Consider the following 12,592-nt stretch of genomic DNA (forward strand, 5'->3'; position numbering starts at 1 on the left):
TTTTCCTTTTTTGTAAGGAAATGGTTGGTGGCTCTTTAAAAATTTATTGAAGTTTAATAGTTGGTTTTTGTATAAGATTCCATTTTTTCATTCAAGCTTCCTTTATAGTAGACACCGAGGGCTGGTATTGTGTAAAAAAATGGCAATATTTCTTTTTCATCCTTGTTGTTTTGTTTTAGGAGTTTAGACTCCCTTTTGTGAATTTTATTTCTGATAGTGGGTTTTCTATCAAAGATTGTGGGTAGCCTCCGTCCATCAAGCGTTTTTTTTTAAATTTGAATTATCTTCCTCAAAGGTTGTTTCTGAGGAGTTTTTTTTGTAGGATTCTCAAGGCTTCTCCTTTGACAAATCCTTTTTTAACATTAGGAGGGTGACACAAGGTGAAATGTGTGTGCAAGAAGGTTCCTGTTTGTTTAAAATGGGTCTTTGCATCAAGGAAAGATTTTTCCTTGAATCTTGTGCCTTAATTTGTATACAACCGTGTCTAAAAACGCAGTTTCAGTGTCAAATGTTTCGGCCGTGAATTCAATAGTTGGGTGATGTAAGTTTGCTTGTTTAATGGAGGCTTCAATTTCTGGTTTACTAATGTCCCATAGGGAAAAGATATCGTGTATGTAGCATTTCCAAACTGTTGTTCTAAAGACAGTTTTGCTTAGAGTCGTTGTTTCAATGTCGTGAAAATATTGGCAAAGGAATCAAAACTGCTGTCTTTGTGCCCATTGCAGTTCCCTCAGGTTTTATAGGTAGTGCTTTCCATTAAAGTGGAAGAAATTTTCTTTGAGGATTAATCTAAGCATTTCCGGCAAGTAATATGTAGGAATGGGTTGTCTTTGTAGAAATACCCTTGTTTTGCTGTATATTTGTGTCAAGACTCATAACGTCCATCGAAACAAGAAATATGCGGTTTTTCACATTTGTCTTTTCAGTGAAAGGTATGATTTCTGTGATTTTGATGTTGGTTGTAGCAGTGTATCGACAAATTTTTCACGCACAGAACAAGGTTTTATTGGATTATTAAGAGGAAACCAAACATCCATGTTTTAACTAGGGGGTGGGTCATGCAATTTCCAACCTTGCTTTAGGGGTGGGTCAGTCATTTTTGTGCCGAAGGGAGGGGGTGGGTCATGTGTTTTTTATCGACCACATTTCCAAATGCTCCGGCCCACCCCCCCCCCCCCCCCCCTATACTTTTTGACCAGTCCCTAAGGGTGGTTTCTACCATGTCGGAGTCGTTATCAGAAGTATAGAGTCTTGTGATCTACTGAAAATAGTGTTCCGATTCCGCTTACGATTCGAATGGAGACTAGGTTATCTTTCGCTTCTGCTTCCAACTTAGACTACGAACTGCCTCTTTTTTTAATCTGCCGAGCGAAAAACAAAAGCCACCTTTGTTTCTCGCGCACGAACACTCCCCTCACTAAATCGGAAGAAAAAGAGAGACTTTTCGCAGTCTACTTCAATCTCCGATAATTTGACGGAGGCGGAAGAGATTGAAAACTTTTCCGAAGAATCTTCGCGCTTGCGACTTAGTTTATGACTCTGAATTTTAAGTTTCACTAGTTCCCAAGCTTTCCTACGACTCCGTTGCCAGTGGAAACTATCCTGAAAACGTTTTTCTAAAGTTTTGTCATCACAAGTTACTGGTAAAATTGCTTTCAAAGTGGTCATTTGAGTTTCGGAACTCACGTGATTTTAAGGTTAACAAAATGAGGACTGTTAAAAAAGGTAACAGTTTTTTTTCAACCTATTTCATCCTATTTTATTTTGCAGTCTCTACAGAAACTCTTGAAAGGGAATCGAGGAACGCCTCCCTTCTGGGTTTATCGGCCATTGAAAATAATAATACAGGGGCGGCAGAACACAAAAGGAGCAAACCTGCATCAAAGAAGGAAAACTTTCAAAACTGGCTGTCAGAAGATTCATCAAACAACATTTTTAAAGACGAACCCAATCAATGCGCAAATCAATAATTAGCCTACAGTTCGGTAACAGTGTATATTGCAGTGGTTGCAATCTATCTGTTTCAAATTTAAGTTTAAAAGTGGATTAAGTGTTTGCCAGAGCTCTGTTGCGATAGGAAACCTCAAAATATTAGTTTGGTAGAATACAAAGCACCAATGGTCAGTACCAATATTAAGGCCGGTTTAAAAATTCCGGCTAATCCTAAATTAATACAAATCGGCTTTCACTTTGGTTTCCAGGGTTCAATTCTTCGCAAAGTTCACTTACACCCATTCCTTTACTTACATTGTTTATATTTGTCTGTTTTCTGCAAACTAGTTTACAAATACTTGTTGGGAAACTCTAACATTTGTATGTTCTGTTTTCCCAATCGAGGTCCCAGGTGAACTACCCTTTGTCTTTTCATAAATTACCCTAAAATTCCGAATATAAGCCCCGGGACTTACATTTTTCAAAGGCCCTTTTTTGAGGGGCTTATTTTTGGAGGGGCTTATCTACGGAGGGAAATTTGCGTTTCAAAATCGATTGGCCTATCTTGTAGTGGTTTTTTGCGTTACGACTTTGGGGGGCTTATATTTGGAGGGGCTTATACATGGAAGGGCTTATTTTCGGAATTTTAACGGTATGCGTACATATGCACGAGAGTAAGACGAAATTTGAAAGAAACAGTTCTCAAGAGTATTATCACATGACCTGTTTTGGGAAAACAAAACATACAAGCTAAAAGGTCCATTTTTGCCCTCAGCGTACTGCCTGTGATCTCTAAAAGTCCTGGCGGCCATGCGATTTCATTCCAAATAAAACCTTGAGTTGCATTTGGGTTGCCATACCTTTTGATTGAGTTTTTTATATTAGTGTACCTGTGGCGCGGACGGGCGGTCGGGCGTACGTACGGTCACGGGACTACCAAAATTTCTCGGATGCATAGGTTACAAAATTTTCTTACACATGGTGCTTCGCTTCGAGCGCACGAGAGCTCTGCTAAAAATGAGAACATTCCTATGTGAGGAAAGCGCATTGTCGTATAACAAAAGAAAATGCTTTCCACCTTACCCGGATCATTACTTAAACAAGGCGCTTTTTTATAATATATTAATAATAAATACAACTGCATCGCAGAAACCTTAGTATGCGTTTTAGCTATTTTCCAACATCCCGCGTAATGTTACGGACTATAATACTATAATAACAAGGACTTATTAAACTTTTGAGCACAACAATTTCAAATAGCCTGCAATGTTATCACATGTTACATTAAGGTGAAGCTTAAAGTCTTGCGCTTTCATACTACACCTTTATCATGAGATAGGCCTCTGGCAAAGAATAACAGGGCAATATATAGGTAGATCATTGTAGCATCCACAGGGGTAGTCATTCCACCTTCCTGCTTTCTTGGTATTGTTGACCACAAACATATTGACGCATTCCTCTTTACCCTTATGATTGTCAGGTTGCCCGTCAAACCAATTTTCATACTCCCTTTCCAATGGAGTACCATCAATCCAACGAAACTTGGTTCCGCTAACCGTATCTCGCTCTAAGCCAAGCCACGCACCAAATGCTGTAACTGTATCACTATTTCTCATAAGTTCAAATACGAATTTGTTTTCTGCCGCTGATTTGATTATTGGGAGGTCTCCACCAATTGTCTGGCATGCCTTGCGCGCGTCCGCCTGGATCCGTTGTATTGTACTGTTTAGATAATAACACGAGTCACCATGTGTAGACCAGCCAGCTGGACATCCTATGCGACAAAAACCAAGGAATATTAACGAAATTGCCCTATGTAAAGTGATCCAAGACAGTCTTGGATTCTGGATTCCACGTTATGAGCTCTTGATCTCCGGACTCCTTGTTTGCTAAACTTTCGGATTGATCTGAATTCCGGATTCCACAATCATAAAATTCCCGGATTCCGGAATCCACAACCGAAAATTACCCAGTTCCGTAATCCGGAACGTCTGAAATGTCAGTGGTCTCCTCCCCATAACTCGTGGGGAGGAGACGACTAACATTTCAGACGATAATCCGGATTTCCTTTATACAGGAGGCGAAAGGACTGTAGCAAGCTACCTTTACTGGTTACGTAATACAGGGGTGCGGGAAGCAACCAACAAATCCTGCAGCCTGGTCCGTTTATCCCCCGAATGGTTGTTGAAGAACTTAACAAACACGTACTAAAGATTATCTTTAGTTCGATTTTAAGACCTAAACCATGCTGACCGTCAAAAACTGTTAGGTTCCTCCACACAACACTAACGTTTCTACTTCCGTTCAGTCTACACGAACGAATATAAATATCCCGTATCTAAGAGAAGGCGTTACACTGACTTCACGATTCTGAGCCACAAAAATATAACTGTTTGTAAATAACAGACCTCTTAGCAAGCATTTCTGTGAACGCTAAGGAGAAACTTTGGCCAAGGGAAGCATAAGGTAGAGCAACAACACCACCTGGCTTATTGTGCAGACATATTTTGATGTATTTGTGCCTGGGGGATGTTGCAACCACATTCGGTATTAAAGGCCATATAAGGAAGCGCCTCCAACGGGTCGACCCGGGAGGTCGAGAATAAATATTAGAAGTGAAATCAGCATGAAATGCTTAAAGTAAGTACATCAATACTCAGTCTTTTATAAAATAATTAAACAGAAATCAATTTGCACGAAAACTAGGTAAAGGCTCACCTGGTTTCACTTCACATCTTTGTCCACTCCATGGCGGTTTACAAGAGCATGCAAACGTTTCCTTTATCTTGTCTAACACACACGAACCTCCATTTAGGCAACCAGTCATCAGACAACCCTATCAGTAAGACCCGTTTTATTAAAATTAGAAACTTGCTTCCTTGAATCCTTTTCAGAGAAGATATTTTTAATCTTGTTTTCCAAGAAATTGTCTACTATCGTCAAACAGGGACTTAACATGCTGAGAAGTTCCCGCAATTTTAATTCAACTTCAATCGTTAGTAGTCTTACGCTGCAGCCATTCAGCATAATAATAATAATAATAATCACATTTCCCATTAATAAACAACTACTCGGGAGACTGAGTCACTTCAATCTTTGATGTGGCAAAACTCATCGCGGTAAAAGCCAGTCGCTCGAGCGATTGTTACAATTCATGGTTAGGGAGATCGTTTTAACTTGATTATACCTTTACACTATATAACAGTATCTTTATTTCGTAACTAACCGGATTTGCAAAAAGTACATCTTCTACAAAACATTGCCAGAGTTTCAATTTAATTGCAATTATTCGTGAACAAATGAGAATCCTGAGTACATTTTCGTGTGGTAATTAACAAGCTCTTGAGACGAAGAAGCACAGCACCGAAACGGGGGGAAACCTGACGGTTTTCGTAGAAATCTTATTAACCCAAACGTTAAATCAAACTTTTGTACAAGCTTTAATTTGTGTTTCAATTGTATAACAAATTATTGACGGCTTGTAAATCTAACTGTTTTCCTTTCCTTTTAGTGAAATACGCCCACTGAAAAATGCTCAATTTTTAAGGAATTTCTTGCACAGTATTGCGCCAATTGACTATTTTCCAATTCCCCATAATACACTCTGTATGCCCCCCAAATTTTGCATAACTTATTGTCTTAAAATGCTCTTGGGAAAATGCAATACTCCCAGGAGCATTTAAAAACAATGGTTTATGCAAAATTTGGGGGGCAAACAGAGTGTATTATGGGGAATTGGAAAATAGAGAATGAAATGCTGCATTTACTCACCTTAAGAATCATTGTAAATGTGTTGCCTGGCTGATGATGAATGATCTTGTTGTTATTGTCAGCTGAGTTTGAGTCATGCTTAATCAACTCACACACTCCTTCGCCACCTGTCCCGTACTTAAAATTTGTAGAGAAACACCAGGGATTTTTAAGACATGCTTGACTGCAAGACAAAATACTCGCGGAATAAACTCTCTTAGCCATTTGTGCTGCTAAGCGCCTATTTTCCGCATTTATGAAGTAGGAAGATCTGATATTTTCGTCATCAGCGAAAACACTGGCGGAGATGCAGCAAAAAATAAGTAACGAAATCATTTCGCCTACTACAATTATGAAAGCTTCGTTTACTTACAGAGCATGCCCAAGGGGAAGCTTGTTTAAAGGAGGCATTGTAAATATTGATAGAATTTGATATTAATTAAGTAAAAAAATATTAATAGGAGTTGTATTGGCATATTTAGTCTACTTTTATTTTGCTGATAAATTCATTTATTTTCATCTGTTCATTCATTTATTTGTTTACACAACTAGAACTAATTTTAATATCCTCTGCTTACAAATGCCTAAGCTAATCGAGGCGGGCATGTAGAAGAAAAGGAACACATTTACTGGAAAGAAAAACGAAACCTAGAAAAACAAAACTATAAACGATAAAAGACTATACAATAAATAAAAAAATCATAAAACAAGTTACAAGATAACGAGCTAAATATGCGGATGTCTATCAAGGGTGGAATTCAGTTGGTTACGATTGTTATAAGTGAGGTAAACAATCGATACCTACGGAGAATCCAGAACAGTAGGGGGTGTTCTAAGCATGAACAGGTGTTAAAAAACGCTTTGTTTAGTTTGACAACCTAACAGAGCAAAGTTCATTCGGTAGATATGAAATACACAGGCCTGATATGTCTGTAGGTGCTAACCATTCTCACCGGGGAAACTGGAAATTTTTTGATTGAAAAGTCAGATGGCTTCTGTAAATAGTGAGCGAGTTGTAATGATTTTTTTTTTATGAGGCAACAATAAATTGCGGGTTTGATCATTATGTAACTTCCTGTTAAACATATTTTCACGCACTCTTGCTCTGCTATTAATTTAATGCACAGAAGTCCAAACATTCAGCGTCATACTCTCCCAAAATATTTGCATAACGGTTTTATAATTTAACATTTCAGTTAAATATCATGCAAACTTGTGAAGCTATTTTAGCTTGACTTTATCTCAAAATGGGTCAAAATTCATGTAGCATTCACATGTTTGATGGATTTTGGATGAAGACTGATATTAGGTTTAAATTGTGGCTTTAATACGTGAGCAAATTTTAAAAAAATCGTAAGGCCAAAGTCAAATAATTGACAAGTCTATTTGGTAAAACAAACAGTCTAGAACAAGTTGCTTTTCATAATGATATTGTTAGAAATCATGCTGAAATAAAATTCTCCGCTCCTTTTTGTGGCAACATCCAGTTTTACAGTAAGAACTTAGAAATCTCACGCGTTGATAGCTTGAAAGCTACTATTGTGCCGTCGAGGGTAATAGGCCATTTTACAGTTGTGTATGGAAGCGAGGCTGAGGGTGACCTTGTTTTGATACAAACCCTCGTGCTTTGTTATGTAAATCAAGTTATTCTTATGCTAACCAGTATTTTTCAAGAACAATTGCCATAACAAAGCAAAGAAGGTTTGTATCAAAACAAGGTCACCCTCAGCCTCGCTTCCATCCATAACTGTAAAATGGCCTATTGTCCAGCATATTGTCTATGATAATTTATACAATTAAAGTACAGTCGAACCTCTCTAATACGGACACCGTAGGGACAGGGCAAAGTGTCCGTATTAGAGAGGTGTCCGTATTTAAGAGGTTACTGCGATGACGTCACTTTTATGAGTCCACTTACAGTTTTAAGTGGTCAGTAGCTAAAACCTGGCTTACACTCGTCTTGAAAATGCACTTAAATTTATTAATTCACCGTACAAAGGCACTGTCTTTCTAGCATACAGCATTGTACAACTCAGCTACAAAGTAAGTACAGTCGTACAAAGTAAGTACAGTGGGACAAATCATCGTTTTAAAACAAATCGAACTACAGCGTAATGCTTCAAGTAAAAAGTTGTAACGTAAAGCACAATTCTGAAAGCGTCTTTCGATATTTTGCAAGCGCAGTAAACAGTTACTAGAGGACAAAGTGTAAGAGAAAAGATCTTTATTCTATCTGTAGTTATTCAAGCCTTAGAAAAGTCGGTTATGTTCCTCTGTACACCTTTCGCAAATAGATGTTTGATATACAGCGACTGGGCTTTGAAATCACCTTGCATAGCTCATCAGCCAGACCGGATTCACGCTGTGCAGATCCACTTGATCGGGAATCGGGATTTGCCTGATCACCGCAGTGTTCGTAAAAGAGGTTAAGTTTTTATGAATTTACTCTCTGGGGCCGAGATTTAGTGTCCGTTGTCCGTACTAGAGAGAGTCCGTATTATAGAGGGGTTTTTTTTTAAAGAAAATATATGAGAATTTTGTCGGGACATTAGAAACTGTCCGTAATATAGAGGTGTCCGTACCGAGAAGTTCGACGCGTGGTTTGACTGTTGTCTAAGATCGATCAGAGTACACTAACAGACTTGCTACTGGAGTTTTTAGCGTAAAAGAAAGAGCTGGCATTAAAGGGTTGGCAGTGTGCATGTTATTCAGTTATTGAATTCCACTACTCAAGGGAACAACATCCAATTTTAAAATTTCTTGATCTGTACTAACAATGTTGTTCGATAGTTACAGATCACTGGAACAAGTCTTCTTGTACGTAACAGTTTCGCCTTGTGGTGGAATTCTCCTACCATTCTCATTAAAGTTTTTATTTTTAGACCATGCAAACCATGTGAAAATGTCTTTATCTCTGATATCTGACAAAATGTAGGTAAACTTCCCTTTGAGTTGAATCTTAGGGACCATGAGCAAGTTTAGAAAGAGAAAGAAAACTTCGTCTTTGCAGGCGCGGATCCATACCGTTTTTCACCGTTCTACGGAAATCGGTCAGAGTTTTCATAGTAAATATATTTTTATTAAAAAAATAAACCTTTAACTTTTGTCAGTGGTTTGACCATCTGCTCATGCGCAGAGTGCTACTGTAGCAAATCAAAAATGGCTTACAAGAGGGTAAAATCCATTGGAAAATTAAGAGTCTGTGACTCTCATAAGTGGTTGCGGTCGCGGCGGTCGCTTTAGAGTCACTGGTTGTAAACGAATTAAAGGTTCTAACCATTGGTCTATGACTGGGGAAGTTTTCGTGTTTTGCATAGGTGGTCGCTTAAGAGAGACTTGTGGTCGCACATGAAGGTCACGTTCGACTGCGTCTTCAGACTTAATGTTGTTAAACCTCCTATACGCATGCGCATTTCGCATCAAAAGCGTAACAAAAGAACTGTCCATATAGCCCAGTAATGTGTTATTTTAACCCTTTTTTGGAAGATACTTCTATATCAGCACAACACTACACTTGGTAGCAGTGTCTTATAATCGATATCAAGCGATAGTCATGTCTCCTGGTCTTTAACCTTCGATGGCACCATTACAAAAATTCAGAGTAGTGTCAACAGCTTTCATCTGTAAATGAACATGTAACCGGATTTATTATGTAAACATTGATTTACGTCATCAGTATGGAGTTTCTGTCGCTGAGTTGCAGACGTTCCTCATCGCGAAACGTCCCTCAGCGGCGATGAGCGAGAAGAAACGTCCGCCGTTCGCAGGCTACACCGAAATCAGCACAAAAGCATTTCATTCACAAGCTTCTGCCGCCCATGGAAAATACAGTTTCAGTCTTATTTGGGAGAACTATTCAAAACATATTTACATTACCAATGCTAATCTTTATTTTTTTTAATTTTTTTTTTTCAAATTGATTACATATTGTATAAATACATAGATTGATAACTCCCTCCCACAATACATATCACTGACACACACACACACACACACACCTACACACCCCCACACACAGCTGTTGCCTATTTTATTAATGTTTTTTGTCGTTTTGTTGCTCACTCAAATTAAAATAGTTTTCCAGCCAATATTTAATCTTTGTCATCGATGAAATTCGTGCATCAAAGAAACAAACAGAGAAACAAATATTCAGAAGTAAACCCCAAAATAGGGCAGCGCGATGATGAATTTTCCAGATCTTAGTTACTTTACAATTTTCCTCAAATAAAAAGAATTTCAATAAAACAAAACATGACTGGTCATGACCTGAAATTTGCACCCATTAATAAAACTGCAGAAAAAGTAATCAAGTATAAAATAGATAGAAATGAGGCATATATCACAAACACCTAATTCCCAAGGACGATAAGGCGCTTTTAGCTTCTATAGCCTGGTCCGTGCAGATATCTCGGGAAATTTGAGGCTATTGCGCGCATCAGATGGTTTGAAGTAATTAAATGCTTTGTTTTACTTTCTTTGAAAAATGTTTTTTACCAAGTCACACCGAGGTGAAAATACTGTATTTTTCTCCGGAAAAAAAATTGAAAAAAAAAAACGAAACAAGGCTTTAGGAAATTTTAGATAATTTTACATATGTTACATTCTCATGATATCTTTTATAAGTTACAGTTATTCCAATCTTTGGAAACAAAAAAAATGACGATTTCTTTCAAAGTTACTGTCTGCGTTTTTGTTACTGTTTATAAAGACCGTATTTCCGTCCATCAAGTGAAAGAAAAGATATTGCATATATTGTCCAAGAAAAACTTTAATGATATTCAAGTCCGCAGTAAAAGTACATAAATTGAACCTCATTTAAGGCTACTTTACTCTCGCGTTCAAGCAAAGTACTTTACTTACCGGCGATTTCAGCCATGGGCTTACCACAAGTGATAGCAGCGTTCCACGCAATGTACGACATGATCGGTCTTCCTGGTAATCTATTGGTCGTAGTGGCTGTCATCTTGGAATCAAGATTTCATGTGATGCGATATATTTTACTGGCCAGTCTTGCTTTATCAGACTTTCTGCTGTTAATCCTTGTTAACTCATTCCGCATCAAAAGCATAGCGCAAGAACATTGGTTGTATGGCCAAACAATGTGTTATCTCACCCCATACTTTGTGAGATACTTCTACATCAACACGGTTCTTCACTTGGTCGCAGTTTCTTATCATAAATACCTAGCGATCGTCAAGTCGCCTTTAACGTACGATGGCACCATTACAAAAACCAGAGTGGCGTTTATAGCTCTCATCTGGATAATCCCGGTGATTCCAATTTCTATCGGTCCGTTCTTCCTAGGTTGGGGAAAGTACACTTACCACCCAGAGTTGATCATCTGCGAGCAGGGATGGGCTCTCGACCTGCAGGGCAGTAAAATCAAGATTTATGAAAGCATGATCGTTGCACCTATCGCGTTTATTATAATGCCATTCCTGGTGATTTTGTTCCTAAACGTGTCTGTATACAAGGCAGCGAGTCGGCAGATAAACGCCATGGTAGTCCAAGTTGGTGGCCCTGTTGATGCTGAAATCACTCAACAGCAAGAAATGTTATCGAGAAGACTAAGAGATCGCAAGGCCGCTGTCGATGTCACTATTATCATTGCTGCGTTTTTGGTGTGCTTTATTCCTTTCTGGGTTACGGGTATTTGTCGCCTGTTCGTCCCAGGAATCGATGTTCCAGCCGAGGTCGATCTTGCCACAACTTGTATTTTCTTCCTCAGCACAATATGCAACCCGATTATCTATTCCATCCGTAAAAGAGAATTCCGTAGTGCGGTGGAAAAAATGTTCCGACAGATTGGACTTTGTCAAGATTCTAACGAGAACGACATCGTTTAAGAGAAGTGGCCACAAAGTCAGCTCAAAAGTCGTCGGTCCATGCAGCAGCACTGCCTGGCCACCAAAGATAACTGGGGACGATGCATATGCAGTACAGCTGACTCTCTCTAACTCAAGCATCGCGCTACAAGAACCAAGGCCAATTCCCTTTGTTTTCCTTCATACATTTACAGTTGACTCCCACTAACTCGAACCCTGACTAACTCGAACCTCGCGCTAACTCGAACCAAAGTCGATTTGCTTCATACATTTACGGTAATTTTATCCTCGGTAACTCGAACCCTCGATAACTCGAACCTCTAAATCGAAGTATTTTTTATTTCCCTTTAGTCATTTCTATATAATTTCGATATCTCGAACCAGGCTTTAAGCAAGTGACAAGTCGGAAAAAAAAATAGTGTATTGAAGTCCAAAATATTGAATTTTTTTAAAACAGCCATTTCATATGTAGATTTAGGAATTCCAAGCAGCATTTAATTTCTCCTTTGGAGTCTCTAACCGGCTCAAAAAATATAGTTTTCACGGTTTACATAATTACGACAAGTCTTAGTTGGAAAGGACTGAAAAATGAATGAGAAAAGCTAAATAGGAGATTAAATTTGCAAACCACATATAAACTAAAACGCTGCATATGCCGAGACCTATTTGATTACAAAAAATTTTGAGGTTGTTTTGAATTTTGTTTCGAACGAATAGAAGTCTAACTTTTCGTACGTTTAAGGTGCTTCCGTGTGAACGAAACACCTGGAAACGTTTGAATTTTCAACCTTTCGAAAATTTGTATCGTGCGGTGTGAGCGTAGCCAAAATCTATTTATTTAATAGTAATAATAATAATAATAATAATAATAATAATATATAATAATAATAATGATAATAATAATAATAATATAATAATAATAATTAATACGCCTGGATTGTAGGCTACCATAGTATGCAATTTAGCTACCTTCCGCTTAATGATACGCTATAGTGGAGCCCGGTTAATACGGACATGCACCAAGGGACATGCCAAAGTGTGCATGATCCAGTTGTCCGTATTAAGTGGACTCTCAGGAAAAGCAT

General features: G+C 38.3%; 2 protein-coding genes across 3 annotated transcripts in view; both read left to right on the forward strand.

The window, feature by feature from the left end:
• LOC140946307 (uncharacterized) overlaps window positions 1–3,176 on the forward strand; it is a 40,575-nt gene extending 37,399 nt beyond the window's left edge. For both annotated transcript variants that reach the window (XM_073395405.1, XM_073395404.1), the window contains one exon: window positions 1,771–3,176. In XM_073395405.1, coding sequence (XP_073251506.1) covers window positions 1,771–1,970 — 200 coding nt within the window. In that variant the 3' untranslated portion in view covers window positions 1,971–3,176. The remainder of the gene's footprint in view (window positions 1–1,770) is intronic.
• Window positions 3,177–10,556: 7,380 nt separating this feature from the next.
• LOC140945314 (octopamine receptor beta-2R-like) lies at window positions 10,557–11,528 on the forward strand. The gene has a single exon (XM_073394354.1). The coding sequence runs from the start codon at window positions 10,557–10,559 to the stop codon at window positions 11,526–11,528; it is 972 nt and encodes a 323-aa protein (XP_073250455.1).
• Window positions 11,529–12,592: the final 1,064 nt, after the last annotated feature.

Source organism: Porites lutea, chromosome 8 (assembly GCF_958299795.1).
Source record: "Porites lutea chromosome 8, jaPorLute2.1, whole genome shotgun sequence".
Lineage (NCBI taxonomy): Eukaryota > Metazoa > Cnidaria > Anthozoa > Scleractinia > Poritidae > Porites > Porites lutea.